The sequence below is a fragment of the Gobius niger genome (genome assembly GCF_951799975.1).
Source record: "Gobius niger genome assembly, chromosome: 6".
NCBI lineage: Eukaryota > Metazoa > Chordata > Actinopteri > Gobiiformes > Gobiidae > Gobius > Gobius niger.
The window spans coordinates 20,492,736-20,518,409 of NC_136857.1; the positions used below are offsets into that span (position 1 = coordinate 20,492,736).

The window sequence follows — 25,674 nt, forward strand, 5'->3', positions numbered from 1 at the left end:
GATCGAACTCAATGGGAGGTGGATGTGCAAAGAAATATTCAAAAGCCTCCTCTGATAGACCACTACAGAAAAGATGGAATTACTTTTCATCCAAAAGCTCATGACGCTGGCATTAAAGGCTGAGCCATGAGAGGCAATGAATGCGTAATGGAAAAAGGAGAATCATTTTCAAGAAATGTTGCTGTACACAGAAATGTATTAGCTGGATGAAGAGTTCAAAATGGTGGAGTCTTATTAGCGCCGTCACAGGATCAATTCAAAAGTAAGGTCTTAAGTTGGCTGCACAGAGAACGTCACTGAATATGTGAATATACAGAATCTTTGAGTAGTTTAGTTAATGGTTCAAGATATTAACATGAGCACTTGTGAAATGCAGGTATTTTCTTTTTGGCTAGTAACACATTGCAATAGTTCCTTTAGTCACTTCAGGATTTCAAGCAAACAACCCAATGACAACGGATAATTCCTGGTCATGTCATTTACACGTTTTGTTTATTTGTGATGCAGAATTCTCTCATTTGTAAATCAGTTTTTGGAAAATAATTTGAAAATAATGACCTGAAAAGTATAGTCACAATCGACAATAAACTGTGTGCAAAGTGCAAGCCAATGTGTGTGAAAGACTCACGTTCCATCCTCATTGCTCCTGTAGAAAACCAGGAAGGGGTCAGACTTGCCGAAGAAGTCCTTCTTGTCCAGCTTGTTGGCGCACAGCTGCATGGTGGCAATATCCTGCACCACAACACATAAGCAACGTTTACTTCAATTCCATCTCCTTCTGATGCAGTCTATTCTTAGCTCTGCGTCTTATTCACTACAGTCTGATGAAGGCAAACTTGTGGATGATAAAAATGAACAAGGAAGACTTTATTTGTATTGGGAAGGACTTCCTAAATTACAGCTAATGTAAAAGAGACAAATACCTTGAAACATTAACTTTTTATTTCATTTTCTTTTTTACAAATGTAGCTATTGGTCCTCTAAATTGTGTTTTATGTAACTGTGAAGCACTTTGAATTGCCAAGTGTACAAATTGTGTTCCATAACAAAACTTGCCTCGCCTAAATCTACACGAAAAAAAAACAAAATTTTATTAATCTCTGCTGGAGCCATGAATACATCAAAGAATGCTCCGTTCTCTACCCGACATTATACACACACTTTGTGTTTATTATTGCAATAAGTAATAGCTTTTGGTAATTAATGTATTGTTTACTGAGTGTCTTTACATCCTTGTCCTAGTCCATTTAGCAGGCATCATTAGTGATGGAGACACCATTTTCAATTAACCTCAAATGCATCAAGTCAGACAGATCATTACAATGAGCAGTAACCATCCATAAAAGAGTGGTTGTACTCGAGGCGATGATTAAAAGGACGTTGAGGAGTGTGTCTCTAATCTTATAGTTGTAGATGTGGAATTGCATCATCCATATGTCTGAGAACAGCTCACAGCAGAGACAGACAGAGAGACCGAGAGGGACAGACCCACAATGCTGACACACACTAATGAGGTGTTTTACTCTTAGCCCAGAGTGAATCTCTTCGGGGGAGGCTAAACTCATCTCTGATGGAAAGAGCTGTTAGAGCTTACCCTAAATGAAGGAGTGTTAGCATCCTGAGTGCATAAAACTCCCACAGTCACTGAAGTAAACACAAGCATTGCTTATTCTGGTTTATTAAAACCACCACTTTAGCGCTCTACTTGGCCACTTAATAACATTAACTTTGTAGCAACGCCACAACAGGGATGTGGAATCTGCTTTTGACATCACTCAAGTTAATAAACCATTATTTAACAAACAAAGGTCCTGGTCAAGGGGATAGCCGCAGATTTTTATTAAGCCAGACATAAAGACATCATTAACTGAAGGGCTATATAGATAAAAGTATCATTGCTTTGATTGCATGATAGATAAAAATGCCATCTCATCATAGAAGAGGGTGTGGCTTCACCGAGGGGGTGAACAGAATCTTTTGGGAAACACAATTTTTCCCGGTTAGCATTTTCCGTTATTTATGTAATTATGGGCTGTTGAACCACTTTGCTCCTCCCCATGTCTTTGTATCTTTATTGGGTCGAAAACTATCAATAATTATGCATTTGTTAAAGTAGTTTTTGAATAATTGGAGAAAGTTACGATTTTTCTCTTCTTTGTTTTCCCCCTTTATTGTTTCAAACATAACCATATATGGGCGATTCCAGAGATACAGTCTGCATCTATAGGTTCATCTTTTCAAAGTTCCTAGATTTAAGCTTAGAGAAGATGAAGAGGATCAAAGATGGGTATTTCTCTCTATAGTGAGCCATTTTATTTTCTTCCAGTGTAATCAAAGCAATTCGAGCCTTGTGTTTATGAGTAAAAATATACCAAGTAGGAGGTTCCCAATAATCTGGCAAGACATGTTTTGAAGACTATTACTGTACAGCTGTACTGCTCCAGTTCTGTGTGTGCGTGCACTGACCCGGCAGTTACTGAGCTCCTCCGCCGTTAAGATAATGACTCCACACTTCTTCCCGGGAATCCCACTGTAACAATAGCACAGACAGACACACAGACAGACAGAAAGGAGAATGTGAGTGGCACTGTGGCTCATAAATTATTCAGATGCCCGGCAGCTGCCACTCAAGGCTCTGAGCTGTTCCTGCAAGAGGTGACATTCCGCGGAGGAAGATTGTCATATTGAGGAAAAATATGTTCTTCGGAAAATCGCTGCCATTCCGACGGAGAGCCATCTGCGGCGTTCTGGTTTTAGCCAAGAGAAAGAACAAAAAAAATGGTGATTAGATTACTTTGTATGTTTTGTTTGTTTACCATGGACGCTGGAAGGGTGTCATTACATCTTGCCTCATTATGGCAGCTGCTGGATAAGTGCTTTGCTCAAGGGCAGTGTTTAAAAAGAAGCAGCGCAGTTACCTTTCGGACGAGAGTTGTATTATCAATTTACATATGGAACCTAGTGATGCGCAACGCTAACAATTTCATGGTAAAAATACACCCGCTGTATTATAGAGCAGCTCTATCTAAATAACAGACATTATGGGCTGCACTTGAATCTACAGTGGACATGTTTTGAATAAGCCGTCAGAGGTTTATATGACAGGCCCAGAAACCTATTGAGCGATATGTGGTAGATTTAACATGTAAGTATGATCATTTCAGAGTGATTACCCGTGGAAACATGAACACACATGACAGATGTTGAATGACTCACAATGAAGACTGTAAGGTTGATATTATCTTGAGGATACTAGAAACAGTGCTGCAAATGCATATACAGTACCTCTTATCTTATCTTCTTTTGCGAGTTATGTTTTCATTCTTTTACATTGCTTCTACTACGCTGTAATTTTGAAAAAACTATTTAGACAGTATTTTCTTGTTCCTGGATCCCACCATATAAAATGTTTGCATCATTTTTTTTTTTTTGTGTTTTAAAGTTCTATCTGCAATTCCACTGCTTGACTTGGTGTTATTACCTTCACTGCCCGACCAATCACAACCTGTAGTTAAACTGACCAATCAAATGCCACCTCTTTGGAATGTTAAAACTGGCGAATGTTTTTTGTGGGCCACAGCCATTTTATGTGGTTTGCAACAAGATTCAGTTCATTAATGACATTAGTTTAAAGGTGCACTATGCAACTTTATATGTACAAAAAAAAAGCTGATATCAATGCTTATTTGTGGTTAGCGTAGCCATCCCGATGGCCTGTAGCACACTCCAGGATCAATTGTTTTTGTAAGTTTTCACTGCTGATTGAACCGTATGTGTGGTTACATATACATTCCATTCCATTACCTGAAATTACCAGAAAAATAAATAAATAAACTGAAATAAAATGTATCCTGAAGCATCATAGGAGCCACCGGGATGGAAAGCGAAGGTGCCAAGCTCAACTACCCATACAGCCACTAGGTCACTTTTTTGTTTTGTTTTTTACATGAAAAGTTACATAGTGCACCATTAAAGTTCAGCTTATTGTGTGTTTTAGTCTTAATATAAAGAAGCATTACAAGTCAAATCATTTGAATATCAGCGTTCCAGACATTCTTCCCGAACCCCAAGTAAATTCTTTGTCATCTCCAGGTCCCAGCAGCTTTCAGAGTCCGTCTCAAATGGAATTATCAGACTATTGTTGTTCTATTGTATGGAGCCGTTTGACAGCTGTGATTGATGGCTGGCTGTCAGCAGAACCACTCCCTGGACAACCTCTCATTGAATATAAAGTTTTGTAATCAGTTTCGCCTAAACTATTGTAACAGACGTATCAAAGGAGTTTTCAAGTTTTGACAATTAAAACTAATCTTCAGTCACGACCAACGGGGAAAGTAAACTTGGCACAGTGGTGGACTTTCCTTTCAAATCATGAGGACATGCATTTAAAGAGTGTATTACGAGTTGGACTTTTTGTACCAGTGGGCTATTCTATCCCTGGAATATGGTAATCCCTGTTACTAACTCACAGATGTTTTATAATTGATTTCTCTTTTTCATACAATTGCCACTTCCCTGGTGTAAGATTATAGACTATATAATTTGAAACACCGGCACTGCTGAGGTGTTATGGAAGACCAGGATGCTTCAACAAGAAGAATATGACATTTGAAGCCCATGTCCAGGATCAGTCTGTGTGTGGTGGCTCTTGATGCACTGACTCCAGCCTCAGTCCACTCCTTGTGAAGGTCCCCCACACTTTTGAATGGCCTTTTCCTGACAGTCCTCTCCAGACTGAGATCACCCCTGCGGCTTGTGCACCTTTTTCCTCCACACTTTCTTCCACTTAACTTTCTATTAATGTGCTTTGATACAGAACTTTGAGAACATCCATCCTCTTTATGGAGAATGTCTGGTTTTCTGCTGTCAGGGCTGCAGTTTTCCTCATGATGGTGAATTCTACTGGACCACTGAGAGACCATTTAAGGAGCCTTTGCAGGTGTTTTGGATGAATTAGCTGATGAAAGGGTGACACTTTGAGCCAACAATAAAGTCCCTTTTCACAATATTCTAATCTTCTAAGATTTTGAAATTTGTTTTTTTTACAGCTGTAAGCCAAAATCATCATACAAAGTAAGATCCTTTTGATAATTATGGCTCACAGCTTGTAAAAACCCCAAATAAAACATCTCAGAAAATTTGAATATTTTGAAAATGGACTGTAAGCTTTAATCATCAAAATCATCAAAACCATCAAAACAAAGGCTTGACATATGTCACTTTGCATGTCATGAGTCTATATCATATATCAGTGTCACATTTTAAGTAGAAGAAAAGAACAGAAATAAATAAACGTTTTCACGATAATCCAATTTCCCGAGTTTCGCCTGTATAACAATTGCCCATTTCTTGACAAAATATTTCCCAAAATGTAACTTCTTCCCTTGATCACCAAATGTTCAAAGTTTTTGCAGACTTCTCTCAGCGCCCTCAGCTCAGTCAACAGTTGAAATAAAGACGTTTGATAGTAATTCATTAGAGAGAGGTGAAAACAGGTTCCACAGCTGAGCAGAGCAGAGCTAATGTCCTGTCACCCTCCTTCTCCACACTCTCTTTCAAACGTCAAGGTTGACTTGCACAGGTAGTGCTCCCTTTGTTGAGACAAACACATTATTAAAACCCACATTAAACTTTTGCATTCTGGGACGAAGTGACTGCACGGAAAGAACTCTTTGCTTCACAAAGAACACAGCAATTGGTTCAAAAACCAAAAGTTTGTACCAACCCATGATTGTTTAACTATAAGAATGTCCACCCTGGTGCAATGTTATGAACTGGCACACAATGAGGGAATCAAGATTTAAAAAAAAAAACTAGAAAACTTCAGACAACCCAGGATGACTTTTGCCGCTATGGTACCAATAGAAAGATGCTATGAGGTCTGTAGGTTTAATTTATGTTTGAACATGAGATAAGATGTGTGAGTGCTCCCACATTCAGTAAATCTAGTTAAACATGGGCTCTACAGTCGTGAAAGTATCATTCTGATTCTATCCAAATTCATTTGCTTCGAAATGATCAAAGTCACACCCTGCGAGGGAAGCCAACATTGCTAAAAGTCTTTTGAAATGATTATTCACTGCATGGTGATCAAACATCGCACCGTATGTCTGAAGAAATTAAATGTGCCAAACTCAAACGTGTGAGCGTGACGGCTGTAGTCAATTCACATGCCTCCACTGTGAGATAAAAGCTCTCTGCCTTGGAGCAAAGTCCCCTGGCAGCAACACTGAAAAGGAGACTCACTGAGAGGTTAATTTATACATACATTAGCAGAGTAATTCCGGCAGAATCTTTTTCAAACTTGTGCAACAAAAGAACTGACAGCCCATGTGCCTCGCGTTTCAGAAAGTGAATTGCATAAGCTTAGAAGAGCCACAATAATCATCTCTGAACTGCTCCATAAACGGACGGAACGGACAATTCTTTGTATTGTATTTTATCTGTGGGAAGACATTTGTTACAGACCTGCACTTTTACACAACCAAAAACAACAATAGAGATGAAAAATAAAGCTTGATGGTTTGAAAAAAATAATAAAAAATGCTGCTACTACCTTTTATCAGTGTGGGGGAGTGAATGTGTTTGACAAAAAAAACTAAAAACGTCCTGGCTAATGTTCTCCACACAGCATGCTGATATTTTAAAAGGAGTTTGCTGATCTCTGTGGCCATTGCCTTTGTTGATGAAATTGAACGGTTGTCTATTTATACAGATTAGCAAGCAAAGAATACAGATGGCTGAAGCTTTTAGCACGGGAACATGGTACTCATATTTCTATATTTCTATACATAACGTGGCCATCTCTTGTCAGCTAAAAGTTCATACATATTAACGTCCCGTTCCCTGACCTCTGACACGTCTGTTGCAGCACTCGTCGTGTCTCCATTTGCAGTGTCTCTATTGAGCGCTTCAGTCGCTGGCTCCCATTCTTCAACTTTGTGCTCTGTACTATCATAACGTGCAAGCGGTCAAGGCTGCTGCAAGCCCTTATGGTGCCCTAAGCAGAAAAAAAAAAAAAAAAAAGGGAAGCTCATTCCAACTAAACACACTCTCAAAACTAAACCAATATTATTTGTGGAACTAAAATAATTGAGTTTAGATATAGCAGTTTCGTGCCCCGCCCCCCCAGAACTTGAGTTTCTCTGCTCCGTCCCTGCAGTGTCTCCCCACAGGCTCCGGAGAACACTACATGACACTAATGTTTTGTCAGGATCTGAACTTAAATTTACCACGTTTGTATGAGCGGGCTGTGCGTTCACAGAGATTGCTACGTGTGTTGTATCATCAGCCGCCTTGGCACACATTACAACTCTTTCTTTCTCATCGTTTTCATTCAATGCGGGTTTTTTTTTTTTTTTTTTTAAACAGCGGCGCAAATACTGTACAATTCCATTTAGTCACATTGGCCTCAGTGTGGTGCCCCTCGGAGCATGTGTTGCCTGACGCAGAGTGTGTTATGAGCCTAAGCAGTATAACATTGCTTGAGGACAGTTGGCCGATAGCAGCAGGTATTTGTGAGCAGCCTGAGATGGGGCTGGAAGTACATTAAAGCTCTTAACTTCTCAGTCGGATAAGCGGTAAAAGTCACGACTCAAGCGTCTGGAACACAGGCCTTGGTTATTGACCACTTAGCCCCAGTTAGCAGTAGGTACCTTACAGCTAACCGTCTTGTTCGTGTGCTCTGAAGCCCACATTGAGACATTTAACTGTTTCTTTTTCTCTGGTGTTTTATACAATGCACTTTACAATGTTAAATAGGTTGCTCTGTTCCAGCCTTTTTGCTCCTCCTCCAATTTGGATACTAAAAAGAAGAATGTGTCAATGTAAATTTGTGTCAATGTAAATTATTGTACAGGTATTGTCAATTTAAATTATTTGTCCAAGTGAAACCTCACCTTGCCACACATGTACAACATAAAGAGAAAATGGTTTCACACAGTTCATATAGCATTCACTTTCCTTAGAGACTCGCTCTGTAAACACCTCTGTCTGACTAATATGTCGAGCGAACCATTTGCAGAAACTTGAAATAAGAGGAACAAAGAAAACAGTAATTTGGCTTCCTCATAGCTCCGGGGAAACATTCAAGGTTGATGTTTGAGTTTGTTTTACAACTGCATGGCAGCCAAACAGACGGCAGAAATACATTTTGACGGTAACAAATTACAACCCAACCCAAAACATTTAAAAGCGCATGAACACACTGTGGGAAGTACCATAGTAACAACTCTAGCTTTTACAGCAGAACTAAGTAACTCATGCCCCTAGAGGCCTGATGCGCCACTGCAGCTGTCGTAGCATGCTGCAATTTTTTACTCATTAATTGTCCGTGAGAGTAAATACAACGTTGACAGAAAAGATAAAGGGAGACAGGGATATTGTACATCCAAATACACAATGGAGATATTTTTTTGTCACTCAAACTTGGCTGAAAATACTGTATAAGTGGCGCTAGCCCGCAGCTAGGTTTGCCCGTTAGCCTGCTAGCTTCTTCTTCGTGATTCTATTAGTGTGTATTGGGGCCTTCGACCCGGAGGCAGGGAAGTTGCATTTGTGGTTTTCTGGCCAGAGACACCAGGGGGCGATGAAAGACCCCCCAACCATCACAATACAACACTTGTATTACCCCCAGAGGAACTATGAAAAGAATGTATTAAGTTTTTAAAGCTACTTAAAATTACTTAGTACTAAAAGGAAAAGAACAAATGTGATCAAATAAGAACATATGAACATGATTGTGTCCCTAGAAGTACTAAAAGAAGCCTCTGCGTTCCATCGAAAATGTTACAATGATTGTTTGCTACAGAATTCCTTCAAATGACACTGTTAACAGTTTCAGAATCCTGCATGTTATTTCCTCTTCAGGTGGAACTCAGTGTGCAGTCAGTCAGCGCTCTCATCGGCAGTCGCTCCTTTGTCGAACATGACAACCAGCAGTACACCAAACAAATCAAACCTGACAACTCTTTTATCCTTCATCTTTCCACATTCCTACACTGCTTTCAACTTGCAAAAAAACATGTAATGACACCTGGTATTCACATGTAGAACCATATATGATGAACAGTCATAAACGCGGGTCTAAATGGTAACGTCAGACGAAGTGTTGTGATGTTCAAGACTGACTCAGATTGTTTCAAGCGTCCTTGAATTAATCACCTTTGCAAAGAGACTGATCAGCATGTTTCTGTTTCTATGCACACCTGTGCATTAAATGAACACAATAAGAACAGCAGAGGAGGCCATGCTTATCACGTAGTTATAGCTTGTTTTCCTAAATGTGGCACAAGCTTTTGTTCATGTTCATTGGTTTTACATTTCTATGGTTTTAAACCTCTCAGAGAAAAGCCTTTAGGAGTATGTGTTGCCAGTCTTTTGTCCCATTACAAAGCCATATACAGACACATATAGCCATCCCCCGGTACGGAACTTTTGACACATTGAGAAGGTGTTGACAGCTCTGACAAACTTAATATGGAATTGCCCCTAGCATTCTCCCCACTGCATGTTTATATACACATTTACGCTGTCGTTTATGCGCACATCTCATTATAGCAGCACAAAAAACTAATGTTGATTTATGAGGCACTCCGCCCCATTTGAATATTTGGAATCGGGATGTGGGAATAAATAGATCCTCTGGCTTCGTAATTTGCATGAAGGCAATAACTATCTCACATTGCTTAATGCTATACAGGTCGGGCGTGGTGTTTGTACTGTCTTATTTCTCTATGGGCTTGGAATATTCTGGAGGTTTGAAGAGACAGAGGTCTGAGATGTGAGCAACAAAGGCTGACTGTGAATATTTTAGACTTGACCCATTTTAGGCACAATTCAACAACAGGAAATGAAGGTAGTCGCACTCGCTCATTGCACCTGTATTAATGCTTTTTGCTTGTGGTTCTATATTTTGCATGGACAGTTAAGGTAACATCTGAGAGTTTCAATGCAAGTTAGCCAAGCTCACCTCCATCATGGACAACACCTCCCACCCACTGCACAGGACTGTAGAAGAGCTGTGCAGCTCTCTCAGTGGAAGACTGAGACACCCTCAGTGCAGGACGGAGCGCTACCGCAAAGCCTTCATCCCCACTGCTGTCAGACTGTACAATAAGACTGTGAAGTAACGCCGACTGTAACAAGTGAATTTCTCCTTTGTGAGATTAATAAAGGTTTATCTTATCTTATCTTATCTTAAGTTTAGCTTATATGTGAAGAGCTTGGAAGGACTTTATTATACCTTGAGTCAGAAAGAAAGTGAGCCACTTTGTCTGAGTTTACATACAGCTCAGTCCAAAGCTGCTGGGACGGATTCCAGTTCTCACGAAAATGCAGAAAGTGAAAGAAAACATATAAAAGTTTAAAAATATACTTCTTAGGGAAAAGGGCTCTGTGTGAGTGAATTCTCCTTTAAAATGTAACCAAAGTTTTGAGGTTTTGTTGCTTTTCAAATTGATCCCATTATTATTCACAAAAACAGGTTTCTCAAAGTGTTCCACATTAGTACAATCTTCCCACAATCTAGTAGTAAAGACCATCTCCCGTTACAAAGAGTGACTGCCGTTTTGTGCGTGTGGCCTTTATGACCAATACCATCACACACTGACACATTCTTACAGCTAATTAGGGGCTGGCACAAACACACAATGACAGTATGCAATTCTAGTTGTGGGCATGTAAGCAAGTGGGTCTGATGTGTTCCTGAAAGCATCACATCGTTACACTGTGTGGAGGAATGCCATTGCTTCTTTCTGAATTAATGATATTAAATCTTTGCATTTCAAAAACATTTTTTGTTGTCGAGAGCCACGTCGTGAGGAACTTTTTCTTGTTTTTTTATGCATCACCTTTCAATTTCCTTTACACACAACAGAGGAAAACCAATCTCTTTTAAGGGGGATACCTGAACCAGGCAGTGCTTGACCCATATCACTTTGTGGAACAGCGTCTAAGCAGATCTATCAAAAATACCCTGCAAACTCGTGTCTAATTAGAGGGGGAAAGAATGTCAGCCAGCAGATGATTAAAGCAGAAGAGGAGCATGTTCCGAACCAAAACGAGGCCATGGCGAGGCGATGGGGATGAAAGAGTGACGAAACCGGAGCACAATCCACACATTGCTCTTCGCTCCTCAGCCATTCTCTCCTCACTTTTCATGCCCAAGTCATCTAAATTGGTTGTTTTTTTCAAACAGTAATGCATTAGTTTAGGTCATCCCTTCTGTCCGTTTCCCCTGCTCCCTTGAGCTCAGAGCAGCAGAGGCTCTTGTGCCTGTGCCGCCACGTATGCCAACTTTACAGCAGGATCAATGGAACTTAACGCATTACTTTCACCGCTACTCAACACTGCTCACTTCTATCCTCTGCCTCCTCACCGTTCAGTTCAAAAAGACGTGACGTAGTGTGGAGAAAGCGCTGGATTCTCCACCAGCTGCAGCCCAAGTGAACAAATTATTTATGAATTTAGGTGCACAGTGTGTCTAAGAGCCTCAAGTGAAGCCGAAAGGCAGCGCAAGTCTCAACAACAACAAGCACCTCACGTGTAATATTCACTTTTATTCTTGCAACTTCCAAAAAATATTACTCTATTGCTCCTATTGTTTAGGTCCTCTTTAGCTCGTAACCGTTTGGGAATGGATTCCAGTTACCAGAATATATACTGTTCGCAGGCTTACTTAAAAATGGGCAATCTTCGCAAAAGTACTTTACTCCAATTTACTTTGGGGAGTAAAGACGGTATTGCAAGGGCAACTTTTAGAAGGAGACAAGCCATTCCCTCACAGTCAAAGGTTGCACTTTCTTCCATCTGCAAACTACCATCTTTTTGGCAGCTGTTAAACCAGCTAATATTATTTGACGTTTTTTAATTGTCAGATTTAATTTTGATGTATCATCTTGCAGAATAACCCTTGGAGTGCAGGGTATGGCTATTCCAGTAATATTAGAGAGTATCTTCGAGACATTGTCCCAAAACTGAAGAACCTCCGGGCATTGCCGCACCATATGGAGAAAACTACCAATAGTATTATCTGGACAAAAATCACAATATTGATTGTCTTTTATTTTCATTAAATGTAGTCTTCTAGGATATAAGAAGGCTATTTCAAATTGAAAGCGTTGAAGAGCTTTTCCTCGTCTTTTAGCAGAGGCAAATATAAAGAAACATATGACATGGTAGAAAGTCACAAAAAGTTACATTAATATCATAACTGTGTCATTTAGAAACACTTTCAATACCAACGTTTTAAAGGAAATTTAAATATTCCCTGTTTTTCTATGTTTGTTTGTAGTGCGACTAAAATAACTGTGTTAGTGGTGGCTGTGCAGTTCAGAAGAAAAAATCTGGTAGAAAATGTGTTTGAAATCTCGCAGCTTGTCTCTTTGCAAAGTGCAGCGTTGAAAGGGAACGAGCCATATGCAATCATTGGGACAAGTCCCCTGTCAGAACTATAGGCTAAACTCAGGTCAGCGCTGCCATTTCCAAAGTTAATGTCTTCATTTCTCTGTCTGTTTGGGGATTAAAATCCTCATTTGGTCTCGTTTTGGTCTGGTTCAGTGGCCCGGGCCTCATGTGTTTATTATGTGAAAAATGTGGTTCAACAAAATCATTCATTAGTTTACTCTGGTGTTGTGGAACTCGGGAGGGTGTCATAAATCCTGGCACCCAAAGTGCCAGAAAACTTTGGTCAGCCAATATTTTGAAGTGAGTTGAGACGTCAGACAATGGCCAGATGGGAGGCACAGGATGAGCAAGCGAAGATCAGATGAACACAATTGGCGTAAAAGAAAACGATGGTCAGTTGACACTTGATTGTCAGTGTAGTGTAGGGTTAAGAAGAACAACAAGCTTTAAACAGAACACTTTAGACACTTCAAGGCATAAACTTAGACAGGAAGGCAGAAATGAATGCATCCGAACAAGGGGCAATATGGTTTACTCAATCTATTGCAGCATTCTGTGGAAACTAAACACAACAGCTCCTGCAGTGAAATGGGAAAGTACTCAGTTATCAGTTCATCGCCATCTTAACTTCAGGCTCCTTTGATGACAGTGAGGGTACATTTTAGCCATAGTGAAGAGTTGGTTTGAGAGATTGTGTGACATTAGTGTGACAAGCATGTTCTCTGATGATCCCATGCTTGGACAATGCATTCCCCATTATGTGGCCATCGTTTTAAAGCTCACATCTCCTGGGCCTTGGTGCAATAGCTTCAAGACTTTTCATATTCTTCCGAAGCTCATTTAAGTTTAAACAAGATGGGGGTCGAAGGATTAAATGTTTTCAGTGAAATGCCCAAATAGAATTTCAGGAGGGTCACAGGTCACCCTGGATAATTATAGCAGAGGAGAAAGTGATGGGGGTAACATCTGAGTTATTACTGTCCCGCGCATAAAACATGAGCCCATCAGACAGGAGTGAATATGACTCATCCATATGCAACACGTCCTCAGCTCAACTGTCAGTCACTGCCGCCAACTCCAGCTGTCCGTCATTCTCCTCATTCAACACATCCACAGGCTCACGGCTGGACCGCAGACAACTGAAGTTTAGATAACAGCAGCAACAAAAGCTGAGTGAAGGCTAATAAATCACCCAGGTTCCTGTGCAGATTGTTTAGTCTAAACTGGGCGTGCTGCAAAGTTCTTCTTGTGTCAGTCCCAAGCTGGGATGGGGTTAATGTTAAAGGGACTATACACATAAGTTTAACCACAAATAAATATAACTACATTTTAAATATCTTCCTCATACATGCTTCAATGCTCCGGTGAGCAGAAAGAGCCCTGGCCTTTGCACTGCAATTGCCTCTATATGCCTGTAAATTAATTTGAATAGACAGTTCCAGCGTTAGCTTTCTTCTCCATACTGAAACCGCCGAGCAAGAGCTAACTTTGGGAGGATGGATTTAGCAGAGAATAAGAAGAGACCGACTTCAAGCACCGGCGAAACTCCAGCCCAGACGCCAACTAACAAAAAGAAACAAAGAGTTTATTGTGGTGTGACAAAAAGGGCGAAAGTCGAGTCTGATCGGCGTAGGCAAAGAACAACATCGGAAAATGTTGAGAGAATCACTGGGTAGGACAAAAGACCCGTAGCTGCTGTCATTTTTGTTGAAAGGTAAGAAATGATTATTAAGTATGTGGGAAAAAAGTGTTGTTGATGCTTTCAGAACAAGGTGCATGTTGTACACACTTCACTGAAACAAGCCATAAAATAATCAGATTTTGAAGTTACCCAACTAGTTGATCTAATAGTTTTATACCTACAGACTTAGACTAGTAGTGTCAGTAATAACAGTAATTTTGCTGTACCTACAAAATAATAATAATAATGCATTGGTTTTATATAGGGGTTTTCTGGACACTCAAAGACGCTTTATATTGCATTATTCATTCACTCCATACATGGTGGTGGTAGGCTACTATTGTAGCCATAGCTGCCCCGGGGAGAGGCAACCAGTCTGCGAGCCAGCCCCCCCGAGCACCACCAACCACTCAGACACTCACTGCATTCACTAGGCTTCCTGGTCTTCCCAAACGGTCTCCCATCCAAGTACCGACCAGGCCCTTCCCTGCTAAGCTTCCAAGGTCTGACGAGATCGGGCACAAAACATTTGAGTAGTAACAGTGGTAATGGTGTTGTATTTACAATGGCAACAATAATGTTGCTAATGTTAGCTTTTCTTTGCCGCAAAGTAAGAGTGACTGTTCACGGATTTATAAGTAGTGAAATGACTACAAAAAGTAAACACTGGACATGTGCCATTTACAAGCATAGTTTACAAGTTAGCTATGCTAACTTTATTGGGCCCAGGGAATTGAAGAGATGATTTTGGCTTTTCCTAGCCTTTCTACCAGTGGAATTCTTTTATTATAACAATTAGGCCAACATTTATGCATACCAAGTATATTTTTTTCCTCCTTCAAACGTCATTCATTCGTTTATCTGTATTATTTGGCTTCTTCACTCGATTCACTTTTCTATGGATTTGCTCAAGTATCGCATCTTCAAAATTCATTCAAATTGATTTGGTCTAAATATCTTACAGCATGTTTTAAAACCATAGTCGTAGCTTGAACTAAAGGTCAAAACTAAAATGTTAAAATACACATCAGCAAGCAGTCCCTCAACACGTGCCCTACATCCACTTTGGTAAACCTGACTAGCGAACGGAAGCCGAGCGGTGTAAATAATTTAGAGCTTAACTTTGGCTGCGTCTTTGCTCTTAAGTATTTTATGTAATTGAAGTCGTTAATCTCCGGTAGGTGCACTCCCCCTCGCAGTAATGATGACACAGAACAGTTAATTCCCCACAGAAGAACTAATGCCGGCTCGACACAGAGAGAAACACTTAGCTCTGCGTCACATCTCTGTTAATACTATCAGATAAAGTGCCATTCTGCCGCTCTCCTGTGATGCCGTGATGAAGACGATTGCCAAAAGCGGTCCCCATCCAGAGCGGAATCCGGTTTAACAAGAGCCTTGAAGATGAGCCGCGCAGATACAACAAACGCAGGGATATTCAAAGCGCTCGTCATTTTCTAATGCTCCGGCAAATTTCTTCTCCCGTCGCTTTGAGGAAAAGTGGGAGGAACAACTTTACCATTCCACTTGGGAGGAGTGTTACGCGTTTGAAATGACAAAAGGGAAGTCGTTAAAGCGGGTCAAAGGTTGCGCTGATTGCAAAATGTTCGCCTAAAGATGGAGGTGATACAAATGCGTCACTTAAAAAGGAGGCGTTCTGCTGTTTGCGATGTATTTGTGTTTGGTGATAACTATCTTGCAATTTGTTGGGTAGAAAATGCAACGTTGATAAAAAAAAACAGCTGAAAATAAGTATGCGGTAGTTTCACTTCCTGACTTTCCGCACGAGCTCAACATAAGCCCCTCCCTCCACGCCCCTCATCTTCCTCTCCTTCACTCTGCAGCTGTTTCAACATAGAAAAACAGAGTCCGTGCTGCTCGTGTGGCTGTAGTGAAGTTGTGAGTAAAGCATTTCCTGGATATGTAGGACCTTAGGCGGAACTTTTAGGGAGAAGATACCAAGATTGCTCAAAGATTCGCTAGCGGCTCGAAACACAACTTCAGGTATGTTTTTGATGAGAGAACAACATTGTAACATGGCCGCACTCAGTAGAGGTCAGATATATAACGTCACCTCTATTGTATTAGAGTTAGCAAATTCAATAAAATGTTAACTATGCTTTTTAATTGAATATGTAAAAGCAGCCTTCATCACAGTTTTCTATCAATGGATTTTCGTTTATTTTATATATTCAATTATATAAAAGGTAGAAAAATTCAAATATATTTTTAGAATTTGCAGAGGGCCAATTAAAAGTGGGCCGCAGGCCGCAATTGGCCCATGGGCCGTAGTTTGGACAACCCCGCTCTAAAAAGTCAATTTTGTATAATACAGGGGATATTATATAAAATTGACTCAATAGATTTCACCTCTTAACCCCCATCTGAACCGAGCACATTTTCTCTAGATTTTACCCAAATCTATTAACTTGAAAAACATCAAAATAGCTACAAAAACGAGAAGAAAACGAGAAGAAAACGCAGCAAAAATGTGACAAATATGCAACACAAAAGTGACAAAAGCTGCAAACAATTCAACCTGAAAAGACTGACAGAGACAGACTGCATTAGAATGTTTTATTGAACGCGAATCATGATCGGGGCTCAGACACCGGCGGAAGATTGCAGTAATGATATGGAATGCATGGTGTTGATAGATGATGGACAGGGTCTTCCCCCGGAGCCCGGACACTGGTGGTGGTATCATAAGACCCGGCGTGGCTGGTCGATGCGACGAGCAGAGCCTGAGGAGATGCCGGGCGGAGGAGGGTCGCAGCACAGTTGGGAAACGGCCAAGTGATTGACCAGGGAGCTTAGAAGGGGATCCTGCACGTTGAATGGCTGTAGCGGAATAAGCAGCTGCGATGATTGGCTGACGCGAAGGCGCGGAACGTGAATGAAAAGGAACGTGAAAAAAGTGCTGACAACCTAAGGAAAAAGATACGGTTGGACCAGCTTTGTAGGCCTTAGCTTTCAAATGTGGAGCCACTTTGGCCTGTTTAGGCTTGTGAGCTCCAGTTGAGAATCTTTTACATTTTGGGTAAAGCTGAACTGGAGAAAATGTGCTTGGTTAAGGCATGGGTAAGAGTTTAAATACATGCCTGAGGAACATTAGCACAGAAAGCATTTTACTGTTACATAAAATCTGATATGTAAAGTAGATTTGAATTTGAATCCAGAGTGCCCGGAGTTAACCCACCCCGACACGTGGAGAACACATAAACTCCACATAGGAGGGCCCCAGGAACTGAACCTGGGATCTTCTTGTTTCAAGGCAGCATTGCTAACCACTCAGCCGCAATATGCTGCCTTGTTCAAAGAATACAGACAACGCACTGCAGAGCTTGCATGGGGTAAAAAGTTTGAACTTGATTATGTATAAAAACAAAGAGGCTCTTAATTACGAACGATTACTCATTATTGTGTCATCAAATTTAAAACATGGCCTTCCAAGTCATTAGTATGAACCAGCACAAAGCTGACGCCGTTACCTTGAGCTAAATTTTAGAGAATAAAAAACAACTCGCACACAACAACAACTGAGTCACTTTAAAAGCAGCCGCTGTTTCCCCAGAAGAAGTAATTCTAACTCCACATTAGCATAGCACCAACACAGAAAAAGCCCTAAGGTGTAATTCCGCAGTGACGTGGCTAAGTATAGTCTGTGGATGCACGTATATACTGATTTGAATTTGGCTTGAGTTCGATGCAATGGCACATAAGAGCAGTTGTGCCTTGGTGAGTTTGGAAATCGTGCAGACGTGACCCCCAGCACAGAAGCAGATGGTGGGTGACAGCGGAGAGAGGACATGGGCCCCGGGGGACACATGATGAAGACGGACATTTACACGAGACAGACCCATCCAGACTGGGAACGACACCACTGCTAACAAATCCCTGTCCCAGCCTTCTGCAGGACTCGGATTTGTTTCAGGGAATTCATGACCACTGCTAGGTATGTTAAATATTTATAGTCACGCTTTCCGTATAACAAAAAGCGAGACAAATTTCAACACTGTTATCATGTAACAGCCGTCTGGGACCGGGTTTGTGGAAATAACTGTATTCTGTTATAGCTTTTATTCTGGTTTGATGAAGTGTGTCAGTGGTCTCTAGTGTGAGGCTTCATATGGCAAATCTATCAAGGACTCTCCCATCACCCCACTCCAATATAGTATCAGACAAAATAGAAAATTATTTATGTGCTACTTTTTGAATGTGTGTGTTGCCATATTTTGATCAAAGAAGCAGTAATGGAAATCCAATATGGGATGACCATAAATGAACACAAATAAGCTTCCATTTCATTTTTCTAATACATTGGCAAACCTACAGTAAATTGCAAGTTATACTCCAAAACAAAGTGAAAATAAATTAACAATTATAAAATGAGCCATTTTATTTAACACCTCTGGGGTATAATGGGGATGACTTTGCTTTGTAATCTCTTGAACCATTTGCCTAATTAACCGAGTGGTTTGCTCTTTTGCCTCTAACGTTTGTTTCACAGACTATATTCATTAGTTAGCAACAGTAAAGCCTGTAATTGCATGCAATTCTCTGTGTGTTTTATTTGACATAAATGCAAAAGTCACCTTGGCTTTTTAAACTAATTGTAGTTCCATAATTGCAGGGAGCGAGTCTCCAGAATGCGGCGGTGATGCTGTTCTTCCCTCATCCCTCCTGCCATACAGTAGAGCCCGCAGTTCTCATTAGCTCAGTGTTTCTGCTGGAGTTTCCCCAAACTCGAAAAGTCAGTTTTAGCAGAGTTCTCGTGTCCACACAGGAAACACGATCTGTCCCTGTCCCTCACGAACGTGTTATTTCAGGCATGAGGCGCTTCTTGACAAATCTTCAGTATGTGCTGCAGATGCATGTGGAGCATTTCTAAAGATTGAGTTGCTTTTGTATCAATATGTGATTTCCTGATTTTTCGTATTTATTTTTAATAATCATTCAAATTATATCGTTGTTGTTTGGTCCGTCTTTTCCCACAAATCCACAATTCTCAGCGTATTTAAAGCAGTACTAAGTAACTTGTTTACCTGAATAAATCCTCTTGGGGTAATTCTAGTGTTACGGGATGATTGGGGCGTCTTTCATCTCCCCCTGGTGTCTCTGGCCAGAAAACCACACTTGCAGCTTTCCCGTCTCCGGGTCGGAGGCCCCAATACACACTAATGGAATCACAAAGAAGAAGCTAACAGGCAAATGGGCAAAGCTAACTGCGGGATAGCGCCACTTAAACAGTTTTTACAGCCAAGTTTGAGTGAAAAAAATATCTCCATTGTGTAATTAGATGTACAATATCCCTCTCTCCCTTTGTCTTTTCTGTTAGCGTAGTATTTACTTTCACGGACAATTAATGAGTAACATAGCATGTTACGACACCTGCATTGGCGCCTATGTGCCTAGGGGCACAAGTTACTTAGTATTGCTTTAACTTGTGACATTTGACAGCTCGTCTCAACTGATCCTATGTGAAGGCTTGATTGATTGATTTCTTTCCCCCGTGCATTCATTACAAAAGTCTTTTCTCAGTCTTTTCGACCCTCTTCAATGATGAAACTTGAGAAATAAAGTACAACAGATGCTTGTTATTTCTGGCTTCAAGTGTATACCCAAGACTATGAAAACAAAGGCACTGTTTCCAATCAATGAGGGTTTTTTTCTTTTCTTTTTTGCAGGATAAGGGAAAGATCAGGGAATTTACAACGTAACAGTCCTCAGATTTGACTTCAGAATAATGAAGTTCAATCATAATGGCAATGCATGTCCTTCAGCAGAAATGCAGCATTGTACAGCAACACTTTCTGACATTTCTTTTGGCCAGACAGATCCTTGTTATGCCACACTTTCCTGTCTGTCCCATTAGACCATGTGTTGATGCCTCCGACAGTAACAATACAAGCCGCAATCTGCCACTTCTTTCCACCTCCAAGTGCACAAGTGCGATTCTGCTCTGTCACCATGTACTGTATTTCCCCGACACTTGCTTACTTACTTTGTCTGCACGCCGCATCCCAGCGCCTGAACCCTATTTCTCACCGTGGCCTCTGAACCGCTGGAAGACGGACCGCGTCTTGCCGCCTGGCACAAGCCCAGACAGGGGATAATTTCGTGACACCCGCTGTTTTTTTTTTTTTTCCCGCTCATACACCGACAAGGCTGACAGCTTATTTAGTGGAGCGTCCGCCTCATCAATCTGCATCTGGGAGTGTGCCAGCTCCTCGCACACCTAATAGATCGGGCTCATTCTGCCAGATTACTTTTACAAATGGGTGATTTGTCTGTTTTTTTGCTCGCTTGGGCACAGCGTGTGCTAATGAAGGAAGTGGCAAAGTTGCGGTAAACTTGAGGGTTTTGCTGCTGTGCGTAATGTACCTGTCTTTTCAACCATATACTGCTGAATATATCACACCCTTTTACCGTTACATATTTCTTATTTATGCAGTCGGCGTAAAGAGATTTAGCCACGGAGCTGCATTGGTTTTTAATTTTGTTCACACCATGAAAAATAGAGCCATTAAATGTAGTGCTCTTTTGGGAGTGCAGGCCAGGTCAGCAGATAGAAAAAGTTAAGCAAACTTTTTAAAACGTGGTCAAATACAGAGGATACCTTAGGTTTGCGTATAATATAGACTGGACACAACACTGTTTCCTTGGCTTATTTTACTTATAGTAGACTGAAATGATGGAAAAAGTTGGAGACATCAAAACGACAGGTGCTTAAAGAGCGTAAAGTTGCTTTTGACCATATGTCAAATGGCGAAATTGTTCAACTCCTGCCCTATATTCCTATATCTCAGTATGGCCCTTTGTCAAACTGACACCTCCCGTGTGTTCTGTATAGGTCCTCATTGTGTAAAGACAAGTGTAAAAATACCTGCAGTAGGAGGTCTCCCTGTGCGGGCGGCCATAACGCTTCCTGCTGTGCACTCCATTTAAATGCTCAGAGGGCTGTATTTTGGATCATTGTTGTACTTTTACCGCCTCGGCTAATAGCCCCCTCGGTTGTCATAGTAACACCCAGGTGAGTGGAGGGAAACTGAGTGCTTAGTTGGCCGCGCAGCTTGGAGCCTGTTTCTAAAACTGTTGACCTATAAAAGTGCACTCCCACCAGCAGGAGGAGGCAGGCCCTGTACGGCGTATATATATATATATGTTTGTTTTGGATTGATTGAGCGCGTTTGTTTGTGCGCAGGCCTTTGTGAAGAAGATGCGCAGAATACAGGACACAGATCGATCCTCAGATGTATTTTTGGACATATATACCAGCGCATACTGTGATGTTGCGCGAAGCCGCTCACAGCTAAATGACAGCGCAGTAGGATAGTGCACTTTGTCAAACAAAGCAGTACGGTCTACAAAATCACTTCCTCAACACCACTGCAGAACAATGGAACAAACTGTTTTTTTGTTTGTTTTGTTTAATCTATAAAGGAACAGGCCACCGTTTTTCCATCCTGAGATATGTTCTTGCCTGATCTTAGACAAGTTGATGTGTACCTTTGTGCGTGCCCTCAGTCACGCAAAACGACCAAAGATGTATAGTGTATTCCTATAGCTCCAAATGGGGGTGAAGTTGGAAGCGACCGTGCTCTTCCACGGGCACGCACAAAGACCAGACAGGTACATATCAACTCGTCTAAGCTCAGGCAAGAACATATCTCAGTATGTAAAATTGGTGGCCTGTTCCTTTAAAAGATGCAAAATTCCTATTGTAGGGGAGTCTTGGTCATAGGGGAGGTCCTATTGAAGCAGTTCTAGTGTTGGCGTCGGGCAGGGATCTCCTACAAGTTCACCTTTTCTAAATTTGTATGTGCTCTTGATGAGTCACAATATTGATGCATTATCAGCATATTTTTATTATAAATATGATGAACACAATCTGTCATCCCTTAGGCGAATAGAAATGTATAAGAGTGATTTTTCTTTATTTGTGTGAAATATCATGTTGGTCTAGCGTGTTTGTCTTCTTTGTCCCGTGTTTTCTCTGAAACCATAAATACTGTTTTACACAGGCTTCCACTCAATGTTTTTGGGCCATGTGTTGTCACAGAGTATGAACCAGTTCAGATGTTCAAAAGTCTCTCACCCCAACGCTGATCGGCATCGACATTCACCAAACCAAGAATCCTATCGCACTGTGCTGCCATGCTTAATGTAATGAGAAGCCCAGCAACAGCACAATGCAACAAATAGAATTGCACATGAGTCCAGTTTTACAATTTTCTGAGGTTTATTCCAACTTATCTGAGCCCGGGCAGATCCTCCACCTCTGTTTCCGTGTTTCTGCAGCTCTCTCTGCTCGGATGACTTGTTACCCCTCCTCCCTGTGCCCCTCCTGAACACCAGAGAGTCTGATCTATCAAGCGCTCCAGACAGCTGTCTATTCCCCGCAGGCACTGACCGGATGAGACGGCCATATGAGCTGGATACTGATAGCACAGCCTGGCCCTGCAATCATATTGTTTTCTGTCATATTTTAAAGGTTATTTTTAGCCTCTCTAAACACCTTCTGTGTTGTTTCTCCCATCCATCTCTTAAATCTGCAGTTAAGTTCTCCAGTTATCCAAATTAAATGAAGGTCAGGGAAATTTGGTCTGCAGCAGGGAAGGCTTTAAATTGACAACTCTGAACCTCTTCTAACCAAATGTACAGGTTAAAAATGCTGAGGTTGCTCTTATGAAATATTGAAATGGTACAGCATCAATTTGTGTTTCTGTGCTGATCCGGAGTTGTCAGGAGCAGGTGTCTTGGGATGAGAGCTGTCTTTGGGTCTCAGTTCTGGACTTGGGTGGATTTGCTGTTTCTGTCAGACACTGCTAGATGCTTTGTCACAGTGAAGTGGAAAATCAAGTGCTATCATGAGGATTCTTGGCTTTCTGCAACTTTCAGTGTTGCAGTTTTTTCCGCATCCATGACATCAGTGGTGAAAAGGGCATTTGTTCCAAGAGAAAGAGAAATCACAGTAAATGAAGAGCCGCTCGCTTCATTTACAGTTTGTGTTCAAGGCTAACATTTCTGACATTTTAATCACAATCAATCTGATCTGTAAATGGTGTCCACACTGTTATCTCATGCAGAAACAGAGCCAAGAGGACTAAACATAGATCCTACGGTAACATCCTTTCAATTTCTTTGCCATGAAAGGTTAAGAAAACAGCTACGACGACTAAGGTACTGTGGAAGATTTTCTACAATAGGATCATGTAAATTTTCATTACTTTTGCTTAGTTGATTTGTTACTGGTAATTAACGCTACAAACTTTTAAGCCAAGATTATTTGAAACATCCTAAAATAAGCACAGAACATTCCCGCCATCGAATGTGGTGTTCTTTCTGACCAGAATGTAGGCTCTAAGTTTTTAATTCTGTGGTTTCTGGCAGAAACATAACCATCTTGTTCTCCACCAAATTACTATAAAATAAACTTCTGGTGGATATAAATTGTCATAAAATAAAAATAAATGAAAAGTAAAACATGAAGTGAGTGTTAAGACTTGCCGTCTGAACAAAGCCACACATTGTCAAGCATGCATGCTTGAAATTGCGTTGCATTTTAGCAAGGTTTCCAAATAAACTTGCAGAGATGATGAATAGTGCAAGACAGTTTCAATTCTGATGTAATGTAGCTATTTTTTTTAACCTGCTGCCGATGGGTGATGCTGGAGGATCCACTTGTCACACTCCGCTGTCCACATTAATCAAAGAGCCTGCTATTAAACATATGGCACACACACAGGACATGTGATATGAAACCTTTGACTTGGTGCATTTTCTCATTCCTCTCTCCAAGGTGAATTCCATCAGCCCATACAGCGAAAGATGATTAATCACATGGGGCCCGTGACAGGTATGTGGCAACTTTAAGTAATTGTCCTTGTCCTTAAGAGTCAATTTAATCTAAGGGGTGACATATCTATAAATCACATTTGTCCCCAAGTGGTGGTGAATGTGGGAGCCTGTGGTACTGATCGGGTCAAATATTGGGAATAATGTGTAATAGGTTTTTGCAGCAGAAGATGTAATTGGACGTCAGGATTCATTTTATACTTGACAACATTTATTTGGATTTGTGTCTAGCATAATTTTTTCAGCACACCAATATGCCATGTATTAATGCAAATAGATTCAGAACTGGCTGAAAAATATGGAATCTGCACCTTCATTATCACATATTACATAATATCGGATTCATATTCCACACAGGTGGTGGATAGGCCAAGGTGAATTGCACTTTTACGCTAAATTTCGAAAAGGAATTTGGTTCCACCAGGCCAAAACCAACACGCCAAAACCAGCGCACCAGATAGAAGGGGCACAGACATGCAAGAGCAGAGTGGGAAGCATTTAACGTAGTACTTTGTGGACTGATGTTTACCTGCACAGCATGACTGAGCACTCTAACCGGATGGCAAAGAGAACAGGGAGGTGGAAGTGAGAGGTCAGTGGGCGAGTAACCCAAAGAACACACTATTTATAGGGTAACCCTACCGTGCACTGCCAATACAAATCAGGCCACATCATATGTCAGACCACACTGCCACATAGGCTTTATTTGAAAGGACAGAAAGCAACGTGAAAGTGAGTGGAGTGTAGACAGATTCAACAAACTTCCAGGAGGTGAACTCACTATGTTCAATCTAGCATAGGTGCTTTTCCTTAAACACATCAGGTGCGGGCAAGGTATACTTTATTGTCCCCGCAGGGAAATTTGTCCTCTGCATTTGAGCCATCCTTCAACGCCGCTGGGGCACCCGTAAGGAGCAGTGGAAGACTGCAGTGTAGCGCCCGGGGACCCATCTCCAGATGTGGAGCCAGGCTGATGGTCAGTATCACCCAGCTGGAGGTATCACCTATTGTACATGTTTTTCGTGGTAGGGGAAACTGGAGTCCCCGGAGGAACGCAGACACATGGGGAACATGCAAACTCCCCAGAGAGGCCCATCCGGGGATTGAACCCGGGATCTTCTAGCTGTGAAGCACGAGCAACATTCCAAAACAAGAAGCACACTGGCAGAGTCAGACCTGCTTTATATCTTTTCACAATGTTTTTAGTCATCCTGGCTCTGAAACAGAACAAGATCACATCAGATAATCAGGCCTGTCAGGATTGTCTCGGGTGAGACATGCCCTGGTTCACATATCCAGTGATGAGTAGACTGTCTGTCTGTGCCGTCCACAACATCGCTCAAAACACTAGATAGAGTCTGGACATATGGCAGCCCAGTATGTCACTACATACTGTATAAACATGTCACAGAGGGGCATGCCGCGTCTCTGTCTGTGTCAACAGTGCCTTGCTTATGATTAAAGAGCCTATCTCACCGACCTAGAGACTAGTCGGAGATTAGAGTTGTCGCTAGTCACGAAGATATTTCCGAGAGGTCCCCTGGCAATAAGGTGAGTCTCCAGGCAGTCTTGGTCAAAACGAACAGGTTAGATTTCAGGAGAGACTGCATGTGGAGACCACATGGAGACTTGAAAAAGTCTCCACATGGAGTCCGAGAAGTCTTCGAGAGGTCTCCGAGAAGTCTACGCAGTCTCAAGCAGCTGTGGCAATGTTTCAAATACTATTTGTT

The 25,674-nt window shown here is 41.3% G+C and overlaps 1 protein-coding gene across 2 annotated transcripts in view; it reads right to left on the reverse strand.

Moving 5' to 3' along the window:
• Window positions 1-25,674, reverse strand: part of cpne9 (copine family member IX) — a 113,863-nt gene that overhangs the window by 27,505 nt on the left and 60,684 nt on the right. For both annotated transcript variants that reach the window (XM_079557617.1, XM_079557616.1), the window contains 2 exons: window positions 2,467-2,530; window positions 629-732 (listed from right to left, as the gene is read on the reverse strand). In XM_079557617.1, the coding sequence (XP_079413743.1) occupies window positions 629-732; window positions 2,467-2,530 (168 nt within the window). The remainder of the gene's footprint in view (window positions 1-628; window positions 733-2,466; window positions 2,531-25,674) is intronic.